At 56.0% G+C, this 21,611-nt stretch overlaps 2 protein-coding genes across 4 annotated transcripts; both read right to left on the minus strand.

Moving 5' to 3' along the window:
- Positions 1 to 130: 130 nt before the first annotated feature.
- Positions 131 to 13,070, minus strand: CERS1 (ceramide synthase 1). Of its 2 annotated transcripts, none has more exons than XM_063161212.1 (7): positions 12,849 to 13,070; positions 5,533 to 5,692; positions 4,245 to 4,425; positions 3,589 to 3,750; positions 2,424 to 2,571; positions 1,688 to 1,824; positions 131 to 922 (listed from the first exon to the last, which is right to left on the minus strand). In XM_063161212.1, the coding sequence occupies exons 1-7, from the start codon at positions 13,068 to 13,070 to the stop codon at positions 880 to 882; spliced, it is 1,053 nt and encodes a 350-aa protein (XP_063017282.1). In that variant the 3' UTR covers positions 131 to 879. The 2 variants fall into 2 exon arrangements, with proteins under 2 accessions (XP_063017282.1, XP_063017283.1); XM_063161213.1 differs by lacking the exon at positions 12,849 to 13,070 and adding an exon at positions 9,447 to 9,548.
- A 2,555-nt stretch (positions 13,071 to 15,625) lies between these two features.
- COPE (COPI coat complex subunit epsilon) lies at positions 15,626 to 21,298 on the minus strand. 2 transcript variants are annotated; one of them, XM_063161215.1, is made up of 10 exons: positions 21,152 to 21,298; positions 20,938 to 21,000; positions 20,294 to 20,400; positions 19,594 to 19,746; positions 19,301 to 19,354; positions 19,009 to 19,090; positions 18,385 to 18,501; positions 17,300 to 17,368; positions 16,414 to 16,488; positions 15,626 to 15,946 (listed from the first exon to the last, which is right to left on the minus strand). In XM_063161215.1, the coding sequence occupies exons 1-10, from the start codon at positions 21,266 to 21,268 to the stop codon at positions 15,899 to 15,901; spliced, it is 885 nt and encodes a 294-aa protein (XP_063017285.1). In that variant the 5' UTR covers positions 21,269 to 21,298; the 3' UTR covers positions 15,626 to 15,898. The 2 variants fall into 2 exon arrangements, with proteins under 2 accessions (XP_063017285.1, XP_063017284.1); XM_063161214.1 differs by having other exon boundaries at positions 18,385 to 18,540.
- Positions 21,299 to 21,611: the final 313 nt, after the last annotated feature.

Here is a 21,611-nt window from a genome sequence, read left to right on the forward strand (position 1 = left end):
ACCCAAACCCACAGAGCTGCCCGGGATGGGGACCTGGGACTGCAGGGCTGGAGCTGCCTGGAAACCCAGCAGGAATTCTCTGTTCTTCCCCAAAAATCCCAACCCTGGAGCAGGAACTCTCTGTTCTTCCCCAAAAATCCCAACCCTGGAAGCAGAAATTCCCTGTTTTTCCCAAAACCCCAACTCTAGAAGCAGGAATTCTCTGTTCCTCCCAAAATCCCAACCCTGGGAGCCGGAATTCTCTGTTCTCCCCAAAATCCCAACCCTGGGAGCAGGAATTCTCTGTTCTCCCCAAAATCCCAGCCCTGAAGCAGGAATTCTCTGTTTTTCTGTCAGCAAGGGGCCAGTCCTGGGGGAATCTCCCAGCAGGGACCTGCAGGACCCTTTCTAAGCCACTCCAAGAGCTACACGGGGATTTTTTCCAAGGAAATTGAACCTCCAGAGCCTCCTCCCGAGGGCTGGGCTGGATTCCCGGGGTGGATTCAGGTGACAAGGGCCCCTCTGCAGTCCCTGGGGCACAGCTGGGGCACATCTGGAGCACATCTGGCCTCGGGGTCCCTTCCCAGGGCGGGACAGGAGCTCCCCTGCCCGGGCTGGAGCAGCTGGGAGGGCTCAGAGGGAGGGTCTGGGGGTGTCACAGCGGGGCTGAGGACGTGGAGCAACACCAGGGACACCGAGGCAGCCCCAGGTCCCCCCTGGCCAGCGCGGCCACCAGTGTCCCAGCCAGACTGGGCCAGACTGGGCCAAAGTGGGAGCCCCAGGCGCAGGGCGCTGGCAGTGCCAGGGCTGGCAGGGGGCAGGGGGGCAGTTGCTGTCCTTGGCAGGGTCCCAGAGCAGGTCCCGGGCAGTGCCAGCCCCGCAGCCGTGCCCACGCCGCCCTCACAACCTCTTGTCCTTCACGAGGCCGTTCCTGAGGTGCAGCCTGGGGAGAGCAGAGCCGGGGTCAGGCCCTGAGCACACAAATTCCCCTCACTGCCCTGTGCCCTGTGATGGCTCCAGGCCCTGAACACAGAAATTCCCCCTCATTTCCCTGTGCCCACATCTGTGCTCTGTGATGGCTCCAGGCCCTGAACACACAAATCCCCCTCACTGCCCAGATCTGTGCTCTGTGATGGATCCAGCCCATCTGAACACACAGATCCCCCCTCATTTCCCTGCTGAGGCCACTCCTACCCCCACATTTGTGCACTTTGATGGCTCCAGGCCCTGAACACACGAATTTCCCCTCATTTCCATCCTGGGGCCACCCCTGTTCCCAGATTTGTGTGCTGTGATGGCTCCAGACCCCAAACACATGAATTTCCCCTCATTTCTCTTCTGAGGCCACTCCTGTCCCCAGATCTGTGCTCTTTGGTGGCTCCAGCACCAGGAAAAGCTCCAGACAGAGCTCAGAGCCCTTGCAGGGCCTGAAGGGGCTCCAGGAGAGCTGGAGAGGGACTGGGGACAAGGGATGGAGGGACAGGACCCAGGGAATGGGTTTAGACTGGGAAAAGGGAGATTTGGGTGGGATATTGGGGAGGGATTCCTGGCTGGGAGGGTGGGGATGGCATTCCCAGAGCAGCTGTGCCCACCCCTGGACCCCGGGCAGTGCCCCAGGCCGGACCCCAGGCCCACGGGGGTGTCCCAGGTGTGGGGCTGGATGTGCTTTGGGGTTTCCTGACCCAGACCAGCCCGCAATTGCACGTACCCCTCCTTCAGAGCGCGGGGCAGCGGGATCCCAGGCTCCTTGCCGGGCTTCCTGCTCTCCTCCAGGTCGTACTCACGGACATCGTTCACCTCCTGCATCTGCCCCAGCAGCACCTTGGCCACGAACAGCACGATGTACTGCGGACAGGAGGGGACAGGAGGGGACAGCGACCCTCAGGCATGGCCCCAGCCCGGGGGGGGCCTTTCCCTGCTGCCCCCTCCCCATTTCGGGCAGGGCAGACCCCCGGCATGGCCACAGCCCCGGGATGGGGTTTGGGGCTCCATGGAGCAGAACTCCAGGGACAATTCCTGGGTTCATCCCAGGGGTGATGGGCTCAGCAGCTCCCTGCCCTGCCCTGCCCCATGGATCTCCCCTCTCCACCCATCCCCACAGCCTGGGGCTTGCAGGAACATTCCCAGAACGTTCACACCTCTGTCAAATCCCCTTTCTGGGATGCAGGAACGTTCCCAGATCATTCACACCTCTCCAAATCCCCTTCGGAGCACTCCCAGACCGTCCCCACCTCTCTCCCTACTCCCAGGTGTTATCACTCTCCCTGCTGTTATCACTCCCCCAGGTGTCAGACACTGAATTCCCCCAGCCTGACCCCCCAAACCTGCCCATCCCTGCCACCCCCGCAGCAGCACCGAGGACAGGGCTGGCCCCAGGGACAGGGGACACGTCCCCGCTGTCCCCAGTCTGTCCCCTGGGGTGGCACCAGCCCCGGATCACGCACCAGGAACCAGTAGATGTTCATCAGGGTGAGCACGAGCAGCAGCGCGTTGAAGAAGAAGTAGAAGGGGATGTTGGGCACGGCCTGGAGGCTGGAGTGGCAGGTGGCGTAGAGCACCTTCAGGGGGAACCAGTAGAGACGGAACCAGAACCTGCCGGGACGGGGACAGAGAGGGGTCAGCGTGGCCCTGGGAAGGGGGCAGAGCCAGCACAGCCTGTTCATCCATGGATCCATCCCTGTGTCCGTCCACCCGGCACCGGCTCCTCCTCCTCCCCCCTGCCCGGGTCATTTGTCACAGCAGTGTCCCCAGCAGTGTCACCAGGGTGTCACCAGCGGTGTCACAGGAATTTCACGGACACTCAGACCCCGCACTACAGAGGGATTCCCAGCCCAGCAGGAGCCCCAGGAGATGCTGGGGGGTCTCAAAAGCCATCAGGGGAGAGGGGCCCAGGGGGACAAAAATCCTCCAAAGAGTGCCAGGATTGGGAGCAGGGGAGGGTCAGGATGGGATCAGGGCCCCAAATCCAGCAGGGAAGGTGAGGATTGGGACCAGGGACAGAAATCCAGCAGGGAAGATCGGGTTTGGGATGGGGACACAAATCCACCAGGCCAGGATTAGGATCAGGGACCCAAACGCAGCAGGGAAGGTCAGGATTGGGATCAGGGACCCAAACGCAGCAGGGAAGGTCAGGATTAGGATCAGGGACCCAAACCCAGCAGGGTTTAGGATCAGGATTAGGATCAGGGACACAAACCCAGCAGGGAAGGTCAGGATTGGGATCAGGGACCCAAACCCAGCAGGGAAGGTCAGGATTGGGATCAGGGGACACAGACCCACCAGGTCAGGATTGGGATCATTGGGATCAGGAGACCAAGACCCACCAGGGGAGTTCAGGATTAGGATCAGGACCCCAGACCCAGCAGGGAGGATTGGATTTAGGATCAGGGCCCCATCCCAGACACACCACCTGCCGCTGAAGGCCAGGCAGCCCGCGTTGGCCAGGAGGTTGGGTTTAGGATCAGGGACACAAACCCAGCAGGGTTTAGGATCAGGATTAGGATCAGGGACACAAACCCAGCAGGGTTTAGGATCAGGATTAGGATCAGGGACACAAACCCAGCAGGGTTTAGGATCAGGGTTAGGATCAGGGCCCCATCCCAGACCCACCAGCTGACGCTGAAGGCCAGGCAGCCCGCGTTGGCCAGCACGTCGTTGAGGCGGTGGAAGGCGCCGCCGCGGTGCTTGAAGTACACGTTGAGCTTGGTGAACTCGAGCTGCACGTCATTGACATCGTGCAGGAACAGCACCAGCACGCCCACGTTGTGGTACCTGGGGGGAACAGCGGGGAAAATGGGGGAAATCTGCGGGGAAATGGGGAAAATCCGCAGGGAAATGCAGAAAAATCGTGCGGAAAAACAATGGGGAAATGGGAAAAGCTGCAGGGGAAAACTGCAGGGAAATGAGGAAAACTGCGGGGAAAACCTGCGGGGAAATGGAGAAATGAGACAGGGAAAAACTGTGGGGAAATGGGAAAGACCACAGGGAAACGGAGAAAAAAACATGTGGGGAAATGAGGAAAAACAATGGGAAAAAAGCATGAGGAAATGGGGAAAAACCATGGGGAAGTGGGGAAAAATGGGGAAAATGTGGGGAACAGCTGGGGAAATGGAGAAAACCAGGAAAATGGGGAAATGAAAAGGGGAAAATGATGGGGAGATGTCTCTCCTGAAAGCGTAGGAGGAGGATGAGCAGAATGAGGAAGGTCGGGGCTCACCTGAAGGCGTAGGAGGAGGATGAGGAGGATGAGGAAGGTCGGGGCTCACCTGAAGGCGTAGGAGGAGGCCAGCAGGGTCAGGGTGACCACGTGGTGCAGCAGCATCACCAGCGAGTCCTTGCGCCACGTGTCCATGTAGGCCGTGGCGTACAGGGAGTGCCCGTAGAAGCTGCCCTGCAGCAGGTATGCCAGGGCAATGTCCCTGGGCACCTCCATGCCCCGGTGCCAGCCTGAAACACCCAGGGGTTTGGGTTTGAGAGAGGGAAAATAGAAATGGAAATAAAAATAGAAATAATGGTAATAATAATAATAATAGTGCCCTGCTGCCAGCCTGCAACACCGCCGAGGGGTTTGGGTTTTTGGGTTTGAGAGGGGAAAAATAGAAATAGAAATAAAAATAGAAATAAAAATTAAAAAAAAAATTACTAAAAATATAATATTATATAATGATAATGATAATGATAATGATAATGATAATGATAATGATAATAATAATAATAATAATAATAATAGTAGTAGTAGTAGTAATAGTAATAGTAGTAGTAGTAGTAGTAGTAGTGCCCCGCTGCCAGCCTGGAACCACTCCTGGTTGGTTTGTGTTTGTAAGAGTAAAAATGAAAATAAAAATAAAAAATTAAAATAAAAATTAAAATAAATATTACAATAATAATAATCTATATTACTATATAAAATAAAAAAATCTACATAATAATAATATTGATAATAATAATCTGTATTATTATAGGAAAACTATATTATTATATAAAATAAAAATAATATAGATTATTATATTATTATTAAATAATAATATGTATGATTATAGAAAAATTAAAATAATCTATATTACTATAGAAAATAAAAATACCTTATATTATTATCGACTATTGCTAAATAATAATCTATGTTATTATATTAACTTTTGCAAATTGTGATCAATCACCATGGGTTTATATATGATGTATGTGTGTGGGATTGTGTCCCTGTCCACAGCCGAGGGGGGAATGAGGAGATTTTTAACCCTGATTTGGGCAGGGGCTGGAACGAGGAGATTTTTAAGCCCTGACTTGCTGCCCCTGCCCATGGCCATGAGCTGATCTTCAAGATTCTTCCCACCCCGACCCATTCCATGATTTAATTGTCTGTTATTTAATTGTCTGTTATTTAATTGTCCATGATTTATTTCATTGGTTCCTGATTCACTCAGCCCCTCCAGCAGCCACCAGAAGAAAGGAACGCCCAGACACCCCCTTGTGCCCTTTCTGCACCCAGAGCAGGACAAAAAAGGGATAAAAAAGGGACAAAAGAAGGGAATTTGGGGGCGTCCGTGCTTTCCTCACCGTAGAAGACGGAGGGCGGGTCGTGGAAGAAGGGGTACTCGGTGCAGAACAGCAGGTAGGCGCCGTAGGACCACGACACCGAGTAGAAGAACAACTTCCAGGCACTCTCGGGCATCTTGGCGGCATCTTTGGGCTGCAGCTGGCACCACTCCGCCAAGGGCTGCGGGAAAAGGGGGAATTTCATCCGGGAAGCCTCACCCGGGGGGCTCAGCAGCGCCCAGGGTCGGAGCCAGAGCCAGGCTCTGCCAGCAGGAAGGGGCTGGGAGGGGAAATCGGGAGGGGGGGGACCCTCCTGGAGCTGTGCAAGGGGAGCCTGGGGCACTCCCCCACTCCCTGGAGCATCCTCGGGGCATCCCCAGAGCATCCTCCGAGCATCCTCTCCCTCATCAGGGCATCCTGCCCCTCCCTGGAGCATCCCCAGAGCATCCCTGGAGCATCCCCTCCCTCATCAGGGCATCCTCCCCCTCCTCGGGGCATCCCCAGAGCATCCTCCAAGCATCCTCCCCCTCCTCAGGGCATCCTGCCCCTCCTCGGAGCATCCCCAGAGCATCCTCCGAGCATCCTCCCCCTCCTCAGGGCATCCTGCCCCTCCTCGGAGCATCCCCAGAGCATCCTCCGAGCATCCTCTCCCTCATCAGGGCATCCTGCCCCTCCCTGGAGCATCCCCAGAGCACCCCTGGAGCATCCCCTCCCTCCTTAGAGCATCCTGCCCCTCCTCGGAGCATCCCCAGAGCATCCCCTCCCTCCTTAGAGCATCCTGCCCCTCCCTGGAGCATCCCCAGAGCATCCCCTCCCTCCTTAGAGCATCCTGCCCCTCCCTGGAGCATCCCCAGAGCATCCCCTCCCTCCTTAGAGCATCCTGCCCCTCCCTGGAGCATCCCCAGAGCATCCCCTCCCTCCTTAGAGCATCCTGCCCCTCCCTGGAACATCCCCAGAGCACCCCAGGAGCATCTTCCCCCTCCTCGGAGCATCCTCTGAGCATCTTCCTCCTCTCAGGAGCATCCCCTCCATTCTCAGAGCATCCTGCCCCTCCTCAGAGCATCCCCGGAGCATCCTTTGAGCATCCTCTCCCTCCCGGGGCACCCTGGCACGGCCGGCGTTGGCAGGGAGGAGCCGGGAATGCAGAAAATCCCAATAAACCGCAGGAAAGCCCCGGAGGAGAAGCTCCAAGAGCGTCAGCCGGGCGGCTCCGGGGAGAAAGGGAGATGGACGGGCAGGGAAGGGCCGGGCACAGCCCTGGGCGCTGCCACCAGGTGCCACCAGCGGCGGGGACACGGTGCTGATGGAGCTGTGCCACCCTCCCCGCATCCCCAGCGCCCTTTCCAGCCCCGATCCCGCCCGGATTTCCCTCCCCAGGGCTGCTCTGCTTGGCGAGAACCCATGGAAATTCCCAAAATTGCTGTCCTGGCTGCGCAGGGGGACAGGGACAGGCTGGGGGTGACGGGGAACACGGAACAGGGTTTGGGGATAAAGGGATCCAGACTCGTTTTTGGGGGGTGAATGGATCCAGACTCGTTTTTGGGGGGAATAAACTGAGCCAGCCCCATTTTTTGGGGAATAAATGGACCCAGCAAGGCACAGGGAGGGGTTTGGGGGAACCAGAGCCCCGAGAAATCCCAAATCCCCCCCCAGAACTGCTGCGGGTGAGCCCCAGGTGAAAGCAGAACTCGGCAGGGTAACAGGACCCGGCCCGGGTCAGCACTTTCTGCTCCTAAATTAAGGCCCCAGCTGTCCCTGGTGCTTGGCCCCTTCTCCAGGGGCTGCCATCCCAACAGCTCTGGGGTTCCTGGGCTCCCATCCCAATCCCAACAGCTCTGGGGTTCCTGGGCTCCCATCCCAACAGCTCTGGGGTTCCTGGGCTCCCATCCCAATCCCAACAGCTCTGGGGTTCCTGGGCTCCCATCCCAACAGCTCTGGGGTTTCTGGACACGTCCCCTGCTGCCTTTTCCAGGGGGAGAAGAGGAGCAGGGGGAATCAAAAATGCACGGAAAGCTTCAGTTCCTGGGGTGCCCACACGGCAGGGACATGGGGACAGCCCAGGGGATTTGGGATCCTCAAAGCCACGCTCACCCCACAGGGTTTGGGGTAGAAAGGACCACGGGGATCCGTGGGGCAGGGATTCCTTGTCCCGGGCTGGGTTTGGGGTCTGAGCTCTCCTGCTCACGCCATGAGGGTTTGGGGCGGAAAGGATCACAGGGATCCGTGGGGTCTGTGGGGCAGAGATTCAGGAATGGGAGGTGGCTCCGGTGGGGACACAGGGGGACACAGGGGACACAGGGGGACAGGGGACACAGGGGGACACAGGGGACACAGGGGGACAGGGGGTGTCACAGGGAATCACGGGGGTGTCACGGGGGTGTCACGGGGGTGTCCCGGTGGTGTCACGGGGGTGTCCCCGGGGCTGCCCACGGACGCGGCTCTGCCCCGGGCTGGGGGAGGGGTTTGGGGGATGTCCTCCCATCACCCGGCTGCCGTTGCCATGGTGACGGCGCACGGATGCCCGTTGCCAGGGGCGACGGAGCCGCGCCGGGATCTGGGCTGGGGCTGGGGCTGCGGGCGGGGATGTGGAAAGGGCACAGCCTCCCCTCATCATCATCATCATCCTCGGGCTGGGGCTGCCCCGGGGTCAGGAACACCCGCGGGGAGGAGAGAACATGAAGGCTCCTTCGCCGGCCTCCAGGGATCCCTAAATCCACAGCCAGGATCCCTAAATCCATCTCCAGGGATCCCTAAATCCACAGCTGGGATCTCTAAATCCACACCCAGGGATCTCTAAATCTGCCTCCAGGGACCCCCTAAATCCATCCCCAGGCATCCCTAAATCCACCCGAGGGATGCCTAAATCCACAGCTAAGGATCCCTAAATCCATCTCCAGGGATCCCTAAATCCACACCCACTCCCAGGGACCCCTAAATCCACAGCCAAGGATCCCTAAATCCACCCCCAGTTCCAGCAGCAGGACACAGGAGCATCCGGGGATCCCTAAATCCACCCCAAACTCTGGGGATTCCTAAACCCAGCCCCAGGGACCCCTAAATCCACACCTGGGGATCCTTAAATCCATCCCAAGCTCCAGAGATCCCTAAATCCACCCCCAGGGATGCTGAATCCATCTGTAGTCAGCAGCAGGAGCTGGGAGAGCCGGGCAGGGGGAAGGGGCACCCAGTGCCAGGGTTGGTGCCAGGGCTGGAAGGAGCCCGGCGGTGCCAGGGCCGGTGCCAGGGCTGGCCGGGGCACAGAACGTTCCCCAGGGACACAAAGGAGCGGCTGGCACGGAGCAGCCCCGGAACTGGCGGTGCCAGCGGGGAGGACGAGCCAGGAGAGCCCCAGAGCCTGCCCGGGGATCCGGCCCAGTGCCAGGGCTGGGGGTGCCCTGGGGGGCTCGGCGCTCTCTGTGCCCCCTGTGCCCTCTGTCCCTCTGCTCCCAGCTCAGCCACCCCAGGCCTGGGGCTCCCAAAGGATCCCAGAATGGATTTGGGACCCCAAACCCAAACCTGGCACCTTCCACCCCCCAGGGCACTGCCAGGAATGGGGCAGCCACAGCTTTTTTGGGGCATTCTTTGGGAATTCTGCCCCAAATGGAGCCGTTCCTCCCCAGAATCCCACCCTGGCAGCCCCAAAAAGGAAAAACCAGGAAAAAACAGGAAAAAAGTCCCTGATCTGTGAGGCCAGAGCGTCTGGGGGACATGGGGGCAGTGACTGCCACCCGCCCAGAGTGCCCTGGGGACACCAGGGCTGTGTCACCCACCGACCCCGCTCTCCTCTCCCCGTCCACGCAGCAGCTCCGTGCCTCAGTTTCCTTGCACTGTGCCTCAGTTTCCCCGCCCCGAGCCCAGCTCAGGCCGCCGTTCCCCACCTGCACCCGCGGGCAAAGGCGATTTCCCCCCCAGATTCCCACCAGGAGAGATTTTACCCCAGCACAAGGGATTTGATGCCCTGCTCCGTGTCCCGGGGAAGGAGCAGCAGCGGCAGCGGGACCAGCGGCGCTGACACAGCAGAGCAGCCCCGGGCACAAAGGCCCCTTTGTTGCTGCTGAGGTTTCTCTGCCCCTGCTCTGTGCTCAGGGAGGGAGAGGCAGAGCCTGGGCCAGGTCCCTGTGCTCAGCTCCCACACGGGGCTGGGGACAGCCTGGGGACAGCCTGAGGACAGCCTGGGGACACCCCCCACTCCCAAGGCTGGGAAATGAGCTCCTGGCAGGGCTGCAGGGGGAGAAGGACACCAGGAATCCTGGATTTCCAGAACCCTGAGTTTCCAGAATCCCGAATTTCCAGCATTCTGAATTTCCAGAACCCTGAATTTCCAGCATCCCAAATTTCCAGAATCCTGGATTTCCAGAATCCTGGACTTCCAGAATCCTCATTTTCCAGAGTCTTGAATTTCCAGCATCCCGAATTTCTAGAACCCCAAATTTCCAGCATCCCGAATTTCCAGCATCCCGAATTTCCAGCATCCTGAATTTCCAAAATCCCGAATTTCCAGCATCCCGAATTTCTAGAATCCCAAATCTCCAGAACCCTGAATTTCCAGCTCCCTCATCCTCCTGGGGCTGCTCTGGATTGCTCCCCTTCCCTGAGCACATTTCCCAACATTTCTCCCTGCAGAGGACACGGGGATGGCCTGAAAACCTGAACACCAGCAGGTCAGGGTCAGGGTTAGAGCTGGGTTTAGGGTTAGGATTAGAGTTAGGGTTAGGATTAGGGTTAGGGTTAGGGTTGGGGTTAGGGTTAGGGTTAGGGTTAGGGTTAGGGTTAGGGTTAGGGTTAGGTTTGGGGTTAGGGTTAGGGTTAGGGTTAGGGTTAGGGTTGGGGTTAGGGTTAGGGTTAGGGTTAGGGTTAGGGTTAGGGTTAGGGTTAGGGTTAGAGTTTGGGTTGGGGTTAGGGTTAGGGTTAGGGTTTGGGTTAGGGTTAGGGTTAGGGTTTGGGTTGGGTTTAGGGTTAGGGTTAGGGTTAGGGTTAGGGTTAGTGTTAGGGTTAGGATTAGGGTTAGGGTTAGGGTTAGGGTTGGGGTTAGGGTTAGGGTTAGGGTTAGGGTTAGGGTTAGAGTTTGGGTTGGGGTTAGGGTTAGGGTTAGGCTTTGGGTTAGGATTAGGGCTAGGGTTAGGGTTTGGGTTGGGGTTAGGGTTAGGGTTAGGGTTAGGGTTAGGGTTAGGGTTGGGGTTAGGGTTGGGGTTAGGGTTAGGGTTAGGGTTAGGGTTAGAGTTTGGGTTGGGGTTAGGGTTAGGGTTAGAGTTAGGGTTAGGGTTAGAATTAGTCATTTCAGCCTCCAAGGGAGGAAGGATGCCCCAAAAATCCAGATCCTGAGCAGGGCGTAGCCCCTGTGCTCACACATCTCCTTTTCCTCCCCTTGGGCCATCCTGATCCAGCCCTGCCCTCCCAAGGGCCCTGAGACCCAAACCTGTCAGATTTCACAGAAAATCCACAATTCCCATCCCTGCCCACAGCCACTCCAGCCAGGGAATTTTCCAATCTTTTTAAAATACAGCCCTGGAGCCCGAGCTGTACCTGCCTGCAGCCGGGGGAAAGCTGATGCCACCGGAGCCCTGCTCAGCATCTCATCAGCATCAGGCACAGGAGCTGGAGCCACGAACCCCCCGGCCCTTCTGCAGTTACAGACTGACCCATTTCCCCAGGGAGCGGCACCTCGGCCCTGCCAGGACCTGCCAGGGGCCGTCATGGGCTGCCAGGACCTGCCAGGACCTGCCATGGGCTGTCATGGGCTGCCAGGACCTGCTATGGAGCTTCCAGGACCTGCCAGGACCTGCCAGGGGCTGTCATGGGCTGCCATGGGCTGCCAGGACCTGCTATGGAGCTTCCAGGACCTGCCATGGGGCTGCCAGGACCTGCCAAATTCCCCTTACAATCCTCGTCTTCAGCCCCTTCCACACATCATGGACAGACTGGGGATGGGGAAACCCATCGTGGCACAAACCCCCCTCACAACCCTCATCCCCAGCCCCAGAGGGCTCGGCTGGAGCTCGCCCAAGGCCAGGAGCCCCCGGGACCCCTTCAGGGACCCCCAGAACGCCCAGGGAGGGGCAGCCAGGCCTGGATGGGGTGACAATGAACTGTCCCCAAGCCCTCCAAATCCCCGAGGGTTCTGTGCTGGAGGCCGGGGCAGAGTGGCAGCATCTCCCGAGGAGATGGAGCACAGGGACAGAGGGGACAGAGAGGGGACAGTGGGGACAGAGAGGGGACAGTGGGGACAGCAGCGACGGCAGCGCTGCAGCAGCGAGCAGGGCACGGAGATCTGCTCCAAAAACCGCAGAAATGTGTCCCTTCCATGTCCCTTCCATGTCCCCTCCGTGTCCCCTCCGTGTCCCCTCGCTGTCCCCTGTTTTTCCTCCCGGGCAAGGGACAATCCGCGACCTTCTGGGGATGCGGGGATGGGAACGGCAGCGGGGGAGGAGCGGGGAGGGCTGAAATCCTCCGGGATGCAGCGCCGGGAAAGGCACAAAAACCGGGAATAACCGGGGAGAAATAACCTCAGCCTTGCGGGGATGGAAATAACCCCAGCCCTGCGGGGATGGAAATAAAGGGTAAAAGGAGCAGGGGGGGCTCTGCCGGTGCTCAAATCCTGCAGGATGCAGCCCCGGGAAAGGCATGGAAGCACGGAAAAAACCGAGAATAACCGGGAGGAAAAACGCCTCAGCCCTGCGGGGGCAGGGATGGAAACGCGGAGGGGGAAATGGAGCAGGGAGGGCACCGGGATGCTCAAATCCCGCAGGATGCAGCGCCGGGAAAGGCACAAAAAACCGGGAAGAAATAACGTCAGCCTCGAGGGATGCGGGGATGGATCCGGGGGGATGCGGGGCAGGGGGAAAGGGGGCAGGGGGGGCTCTCTCGGTGCACCGGGCTGCTCCATCCCCAGCGCTGCAGCGCCGGGGGCAGGCGCGGAACAACCTGCGAATAACCTGGAAGAAAACGCGCTCAGCCTTGCGGGGCTGCAGGAACAACCTCAGCGGCGGCAGGGGAGGCGGGGGAGGCGGCGGGGGGGCTCTCCCGCATCCTCGGGATGCTCCGCGCTCGGCGATCGCGGCTCCCGGGGCTCACCCCTGACCGCACAAACGCATCCCCGAATCCCGCAACGGGTGCGGGCACCCCAAACCTCCCCACCGCGTTCCCCCCGCTCCCAGCCCGGTTCCATCGCTCCCATCCCCGGTTCCATCGCTCCCAGCCCCATTCCCCCCGGTTCCATCGCTCCCATCCCCGGTTCCATCGCTCCCAGCCCCATTCCCCCCGGTTCCATCGCTCCCAGCCCGGTTCCCCCGTTCCCATCCCCGTTCCCCCCCGGTTCCCCGTTCCATCCCGGCACTGACCCGCAGCAGGCGGCGGGAGCAGGCGCGGCGCAGCGCGGTCCAGCCCAGCGCGCAGATCCCGCACAGCAGCAGCTCGGCCCAGCCCAGGTGCGCGTTGTCGGCCCAGGTGCGCAGCGCCCGCTCCCAGCCGCAGTCCCCGCAGCCCCGCGCCGCCGCCGCCAGGCTGCCGAGGCCCCGGCGCAGCAGCTCCCCGTAGCCGGGCATGGGCTCCGGAGGCGGCATCGCGGAGCTGCCACGGCCGCGGCCCCGCGCACGCTCGGCGGGGCGGGCGCCGCTCCCCCCGCGCCGGTACCGGGCTGGAGCCGCCCCCTGGCACGGCCCGGCCCGGCCCGGCCCCCGCGGGGACAGCGCGGGAGGAGCGCGGGGGGCGCTGCGGGCACGGGCGGGGCGGGGGGAAATAAAGAGAATTTCGGTACCGGGGGTGATGGAAACGGGGGCAGCGCTGTGCCCGCTGGGAAGGGCACGGCATGGCACGGGGATGGCACGGGGATGGCACGGGGATGGCACAGAAATGGCACGGAATGGCACAGGGATGGCACAGAAATGGCACGGAATGGCACAGGGATGGTACGGATATGGCACGGGGATGGCATGGAGATGGCATGGCAGTGGCATAGAGATGGCATGGCACGGCACGGATATGGCATGGCACGGCACGGTGATGGTACAGGGATGGCATGGAGACGGCACAGAGACGGCACAGCATGGCACGGATATGGCACAGCATGGCACAGAGATGGCACAGCATGGCACAGATATGGCACAGCACGGCACGGATATGGCACAGCATGGCACAGAGATGGCACAGCATGGCACAGAGATGGCACAGAGATGGCACAGCATGGCACGGCATGGCACGGCACGGAGCTGCTACTGCAGGGAGTCGGGCGACTTTGGGGTCTCGGGTGCCAGTTGAGGGGATTTGGATGTGAATTTGGGGAATTTAACTGTGAATTTTGGGGGGTTCAGGTGTGAATTTGGGGGTGTAACTGTGAATTTGGGGTTCAGGCGCACACAGCTCTGTGTTGAGGATCCCTGCCAGAGCCTTCCCCCTGCAGCGCTGTTTCCTCGGATGTGCAAAGAAAATAAATTCATTTCTCCAGGCACAAAGCTCAGAGGAAACCTCGGAGCCTTTCCCTCCTCACCCTCTGGACGTGCCCGAATTTCCCACAGCTCGGGTTGGGGCACTGCTGCAGCTCAAGGGTCTGAAATACAAAATTCACCTTGAAAATGGGTCTGGAATAATGAAATTCACCCTGAAAATGGGTCTGGAGTCATAAAATTCACCTTAAAGATGGGTCTGGAATAATGAAATTCACCTTGAAGATGAATAATAAAATTCACCTTGTAAGTGGATCTGGAATCATAAAATTCACCCTGAAAATGGGTTTGGAATAATAAAATTCACCTTTAAGATGGGCCTGGAATAATAAAATTCACTCTGAAAATGGGTCTGGAAAAACAAAATTCATCTTAAAAATCAAACTTCCTCTCAAAGGTCACCCCTGATGAAAAGACCTGAATGAACTCCATCATCATCATCACCACCATCATCATCATCATCATCACCACCATCATCATCATCCTCATCCTCATCATCACAGGCACCCCTGGAGCTGCCAGGGAAAGGAAAAACTATATCAATATGAAATAAAATTATGAAAATATAAAATAAAAATTATATAAAAATATAAAATAAAAATAATATTGAATAAAAACGATATAAATAGAGAGTACAAACGATGTAAATCTAAAATAAAACTACATAAATATAAAATAAAACCGATACAAATAGAGAGTACAAACGATGTAAATCTAAAATAAAACTATATAAATATAAAATAAAACCGATACAAATAGAGAACACAAACGATGTAAATCTAAAATAAAACTGTGCAAATACAGAATATAAATTATGCAAATCTCCCATCATGGCACAATGGCCGCGGTGTCCCCGAGGCTCGGCAGGAATTCCCGAGCACACTGGGCCCTTTCAGAGCGGCACAAAGGGACATTGAGGGGACACCGAGGGGACACCGAGGGGACACTGAGGGGACGCCAGGGCACAAAGGGACCTTTCAGTGCCACCGGGGCACCCAGGAAACCAAAACTGCCCAAACTCGGGGACATTCCCGTGGGGAGGGGGCAGAAATCCTAAAAACCCAGCAGGGATAAGGGGAAATTCCCAGGGAGATTTATGCGAAAATAATCCCTAAAAATCCAGGTGGGATCTGGCTGGGACTGGGGGAAATCCCATGGGGAAGGGGCCATAAATCCTAAAAAATAATAAAAAAAAAATCATAAAATTCCTAAAAAATCCTAAAAAAATCCAGGTTGGACCCTGCACGGATAGGGGATATTCCAGTGGGGATCTCTGCCACAGTAATCCCTAAAAAATCCAAGATGGATTTGGTCTGGATTGGGGAAATTCCCATGAGGATTTCTGCCAAAATAATCCCTAAAAATCCAGGTTGGATCTGGTTTGGATTGTGGAAATTCCCATGGGAATCTCTGCCAAAATAATCCCTAAAAATCCAGGTTGGATCTGGCTGGGATTGGGGGAAATTCCCATGGGGAAGGGGCCATAATTAAAAAAAAAAAACACAAACCTAAAATTCCTAAAAAATCCTAAAAAAATCCAGGTTGGACCCTGCAGGGATTGGGGAAATTCCCTTGGGGATTTCTGCCACAACAAATCCTAAAAAATCCAGGTTGGAGCCAGCAGGGGTTGGTGACAAGGACACTGCAGGAAGGACACCAGACTCAGCCTGAGCCTATTACAAGAAAATTATTTTTATTTATTTTTATTTTTATTATTTTCATTTCTTTATTATTTTGGGGTTTTCCCTCTCGCCAGGGGCTTTCATCCCAAAGGAATTGTCAGAAGGGCAGGAGATGATGCAGAATTTGGGATGGATCCTGGAGATGCTGGAATTTCCCCTCCCCACCCTCCCAGCAGGACCCAGAAGGGATTTTTGGGGTCCCAAAGGGGATTTCTGGGTTCCAAAAGGGATTTTTTGGGTCCCAAAGGGATTTTTTGGGTGCCAGGCTCAGGCACTGGGTGCATACTGCAGGGCCAGGCGGTCAAAGTCGTTCTCCTGCAACCACAGCCAAAAATAAATGGAATTAATTAATCATTAATTAATCATTGAATAATGATTACCAATCAATCCCCCTCCAATTTACATTGATTATCTCTCCTCTAGCTGAACCCGCCACAACCAGCTCCCTAAAACTAAATTAATTCCAATTTATCTCATTCCAATTCACACTAAATTAACAGCAAATCCCATTTATCCCCTTTTTTTGTCTTTTGCTGCTTTTCCCTTCCCCTCTCCCCAAATTCCCCCTCCCATTTTTTTCCTGTTTTGAGCCCAAATTTCCACCTAGATTAAAAATCTGCATCTCAGAGCTTTTCCTCCAGCCTTGGGATTCCCAAAAGGGAAAACTGAACGAGACTGAGCTGCCCTCTGGGATTTAATTCCCCTGGCTCCATCAGACCGGGGGAAAATTCAATTTATTTGCTTTATTTCTGTTATTATTTCTATTTTCTGCCATCCCCTACCTTGGCCTGGTACTCCTGGATGAAGGGATGGTTTTTGTGAGCATCCTTCAGCTGGGACAGGTAACGATTGGTGACCTGGGGGGGACAAAAAAATTCAATTTTGGGATGGCAGAGTGGCACAAATCCCACCTCAATGTGGGTTTTTTACACCCAAAATCCTGATTTTCTCACTGTCCCAGTTTAAACCATGCACACACTTGAAATAAAGAATAAAACACTTCAAAAAATCAACTTTCTGTGGTGGCTCCAAGTTAAAAAATTAAAATTCAGGAAGAGCTGAACCTGGAACTCCAAATGTTTCTCCTATCCAGGTTTTTTCCTCAATAATGAGGAATTCTGGAGTTCTGGAGTGGTTTGGGTTGGAAGGGACCTCAAAGAACATTAAATTCCATGGGAAAAGCTAAATTCCCCAAAACCTCAAACAGTTCCCTGTGAGCTGCCCATCCCAAAATGGTCCTAAAATGATCCCATTTATTCCCAAAATTATTCCAGAATAATCCCATTTATCCCCAAATGACCCCATTTACCCCCAAAATGACCCCATTTACCCCCAAAATGACCCCATTTATCCCCAAAATGAGCCAAAAATGACCCCATTTATCCCCAAAATAATCCCATTTATTTCCAAAATGAGCCCCAAATTATCTCTTTTATCCCCAAAATGACCCCATTTATCCCCAACATGATCCCATTTATCCCCAAAATGACCCCATTTATCCCCAAAATGAGCCCCAAATTACCTCTTTTATCCCCAAAATTACCCCATTTATCGCCAAATGACCCCATTTATCCCAAAATGAGCCCAAAAGGACCCCATTTATCCCCAAAATTATCCCGTTTATTTCCAAAATGAGCCCAAAACGAGCCCGTTTCCCCCAGGTCTCACCTCGGGGGCTTTGCCCAGGTGCTGGGACAGCACCACCAGGTTCAGCAGCGTCTCAGGGTGCCCACTGTCCTGCAAAAATGGGATTATCACAGCAAAAGGGGCTGGGGGATCCCTGGCAGGGATTTGGGGACTCTGGGGTGGGATCCCCAGGGAAATCCCTGCCTGCCCCAGGGCTGGGACCCACCTGGGATCGTGCAGGTGGAATGGAATGGGTGGAAAAATAAAATAAAATAAAATAAAATAAAATAAAATAAAAATAAAACAAAATAAAATAAAATAAAATAAAATAAAATAAAATAACCAACAAAATAACCAACAAAATAAAATAACCAACAAAATAACCAACAAAATAAAATATTAGAAATTTGAAATAAAATATAAAATACTAAAATAAAAATAATAAAAATAAATAACCAATAAAATTTAATAAAACACAATACAATACACAAAATATAAAATAAAATACTATAAACGTGAAATAAAATAAAACACCAAAAAGAAATAAAATAAAATAAACCAAACCAGTCTGCAAGCCCAAGCACAGCGAAGTGGATCCATAAATTGCCATTGCTGTGGATTTGAGCAGGAAAACTCCTGGGACTTTGGGGCTGTCCCTTGTCCCTGTGGGACTTTGGGGCTGTACTTTGTCCATTTGGGGATTTGGGGCTGTCCCTGGTCCATCAGGGAACTCTTTAGGGTGTCCCTCGTCCACCTGAGAGTTTGGGGTCTGCCTTGTCCATCTGGGGACTCTTTGTGCTGTGCCCTGTCCCTCTGGGGCTGTCCCTTGTGCATCAGGGACTCTCTGGGGCTGTCCCTGTCCCTGTGGGAACTCTCTGTCCCTGTCCCTGTGGCTCTGTCCCTGTGGGGCTGTCCCTGTCCCTGTGGCTCTGTCCCCATCCCTGTGTCCCTGTCCCTGTGTCCCTGTCCCTGTGTCCCTGTCCCCGTCCCCGTGGCTCTGTCCCCGTCCCCGTGGCTCTGTCCCTGTCCCCGTGGCTCTGTCCCCGTCCCTGTGTCCCTGTCCCTGTGTCCCTGTCCCCGTCCCTGTGGCTCTGTCCCCGTCCCCAGGGCCCCCCGTGGGTCCCTACCTTGTCGAGGGCCTCCTGGAGCAGCCCCTCGGCCTCGTCCCAGCGGCCCTGGGCCATGGCGGCGGCCGCCTGCCCGTTGAGCAGCAGCAGCGAGGGGCTGTACCTGTCTGCCAGCTCCTGGAAGGTGTAGAAGGCGTCCTGCAGCTTCTCCCCGCCCTGGGACGGGACAGACACGCGGACAGACACACAGACGGGGTCACCCCGGGCCTGGGGAACCCTCGTTTACAGCCACAGGGGTCGTGGGAATTCCTGATTTACAGACAGGATCACTTCTGGGCTGGGGAATCTTTATTTACATCCTCAGGGCCATGGGACTTCCAGATCTCCATCCTTGGGGTCACTTCTGGGCTGGGGAATCCTGATTTACAGCCTCAGGGCCATGAGAACTCCCCCTTTCCATCCTCAAGGTAGTTTCTGGGCTGGGAATTCCTGATTTCCACGCTCGGGGTCACCCCCAAACTCGGTGGTTTTGCCTCATTCCCAAACCCCTTTGGGGACATTCTGCGTCCTGGAGCCTGGATGGGGCAGCAGAGCAGCTCCCTGGGGAACTGGGGCTGTTTTGGGGCTGTTCTGGGGATATTTTGGGGATATTTTGGGTCCATCTGGCTCCCCCTGGGTACCCACCAGGGCCAGGTTGACCCAGGCTGTGGCCAGCTGGGTCAGGGTGGCGTCCTCATCCTGCTCCTGCATCTTCTTCAGCTCCTTCCTGCAGGACGGGTGGCAACCACAAAGGAAAAGGGATCTCAGCACAAAATCCAACAAATCTGGGGTTTTCTCCTCAAGGTTTCTGGGGTTTATTGCACCAGGAGAGGCCTGGTTTGGCTCCTGGAAATGGGAACGGAGAAGGGAAAAAGGGGAAAAAGGGGAAAAGGGAAAAAAGGAAATGAAAAAGGAAAAAGAGAAAGCCCAGTCCCACCTGGCCAGGTCGAGCCTGTCGAGCTTCAGCAGGATCTGGATCATCATGGCCAGGCTGCAGGGACAGAGCACAGGGGCTGAGCCAGCTGCAGTCACCCCAAACCCCACCTGGGGTGGTCCTGAGGGTCCCTCCCGACCCAAACTCTGAGCCTGTGACCCCATTTTGGGATGCCCTCACCATTCCAGGCTGTCCCCCCAGGTTTCTGGGGAGGATGTGACCCCATTTTTGGGGTCCCCTCACCATTCCAGGCTGGTTTTGGGGAGGATCTGACCCCGTTTTTGGGGTCCCCTCACCATTCCAGGCTGTCCCCCTGGTGCAGGGCCCTCAGGGCAGCGTCGGGGTCCTGCTGGTGGCAGTAGATGGACGCTGCCATCAGCAGGAAGGTGCTGTTGGCCACGTCCACGCTCTTGGCCATCTTCTTGTCCAGCTCTGCCACGATGGAGTCCCTGGGGGGGGGACAAGGGAAAATAGGGTGGGTATGGGGGAGAAAATGATGGGAGGGGAATGGGATAGAATGGGCGAGAAAATGGGGGGAAATTGGGAGAAAACAGGGAAGAATGAGGGGGAGAAAATGGGGGGGGGGAATGGGATAAAATGGGGAAGAAATGGGGGAAAATGGGGGGGGGGAAATGGGGAGAAAATAGGAGGGAAAAAGGGGAAGGATGGGGGAGAAAAAGAGAGAGGAAAAAGGGAGAAAATGGTGGTGGGAGGAATGGGATAAAATGAGGAAGAAAATGGGGGAGAAAGGGGGGGAAAAATGGGGGGGGGAAGGGGAAAAAATGGGGGAAAAAAAGGGGATAAAAGAGGAGAAGCTGTGGCTGCTCCATCCTCGGCAGTGCCCAAAGCCAGGCTGGAGCACCCTGGCAGGGACCCCTGGACATCAAACCCCCCCAGAACCCCCTGGGACTGCAGGAACTGTGTCCATTCCAGCTTTGCTGCCACCCCAAATCCCCCCGGGAAGGGCTGGGACCCCCCAAATCCCCCCCGGCTCACCTCTGGCTCTGGCTGTCGCTGGCCAGGAACTGAGCAAACATCCTGACAGACTGCAGCTCGGGGCTGGGGCTGCCCTGCAGCTCGTCCAGAACCACCCCAAACTTCCTCTGAAACACAGGAACCGGGAAGGGGGGACAGGGCGAGGGAAAAAGGGGAGAGAAAGGGAAAAGAAGGGGGGGAAAGAAAGAAAAGGAAAAAAAAAAGGGGGGGGGGAAGGGGAAAAAAGAGAGGGAAAAAAAAAGGGAAAAAAAGGGGAAAAAAAGAGAAAAAAACCAAGGAAAAAACCAAGGCAAAAAGAGGAAAAAAAAAAAAAGGAAAAGACAAGGAAAAGAACAAGGACAAAACAAAGAAAAAACAAGGAAAACAACAAGGAAAACAACAAGGAAAACAACAAGGAAAACAACAAGGAAAACAACAAGGAAAACAACAAGGAAAACAACAAGGAAAAGAAGGAAGGGCAGGGAGAGCAGGAAAAGAAGGAAAATCCAAAAAAGCAGGAGGGAAGGGAAAGAAGGGAGGTTGGGGTTTGAGCAGAACTCTGAAGGATCTGCAGGGACAGGACCCAGGGAAGGGATTTGGGATGGGATCCCAGGGCCCAGGGAATGGATTTGGGAATCCCGGGGCTCTGCCCCTCCCAGGCTCACCTGGGCGATGTAGGATCGGAACAGGAACACGTCCCGCTCGGCCTCCTGCTGGGGGCTGCTGGGCTGGAAGGGAAATGGGGAATCCTCAGGGCTGTGGGGACCCCAAAACAGCCCCACACAAAACAGCCCCACACAAACCCCCTCAGAAAACCACCCCACACAAACAGCCCCACACAAACCAGCCCCCGTCCCGGGAGCCGCGGCGGGCCCGGACCTTGGCGCGCTGGGCCTCGTTGATGGCGGCCTGGAAGGCGCCGATGTAGAAGTTGTTGCGGAGGTCGAACAGCTCGTCCGCCTCCCCCGCCGGGGCCGCGCCCGTCCCGGCCGCCATCGCCGCAGACACGAACCCGGAAGCGCCCGCGCCGCGCGGGCTGCCGGGAGCCGCCGTCGCCATGGGAACCGCCAATAGCAACGCGAGGAGGGGGGAGACGTCAGCAAAAAGCGACGTATAGGCGGGGTCAGGGCGAGACGGCCAATGAGCGGAGTGCGCTGCTGTGACGCCATGGGGGCGGGGTTAGAGAGAGTCGACCAATGAACGATGAACACGGCTTAGACGCATTGGGGCGGGGTTAGAGCGAGCCAGCCAATGAGCTGTGCGCGCGGCGATGACGCCATCAGGGCGGGGTTAGAGAGCCGGCCAATGAATGGTGAGAATGGCACTGACGCCATCGGGG

The sequence above is a fragment of the Melospiza melodia genome, chromosome 7 (assembly GCF_035770615.1).
Source record: "Melospiza melodia melodia isolate bMelMel2 chromosome 7, bMelMel2.pri, whole genome shotgun sequence".
NCBI classification, from domain to species: Eukaryota; Metazoa; Chordata; class Aves; order Passeriformes; family Passerellidae; genus Melospiza; species Melospiza melodia.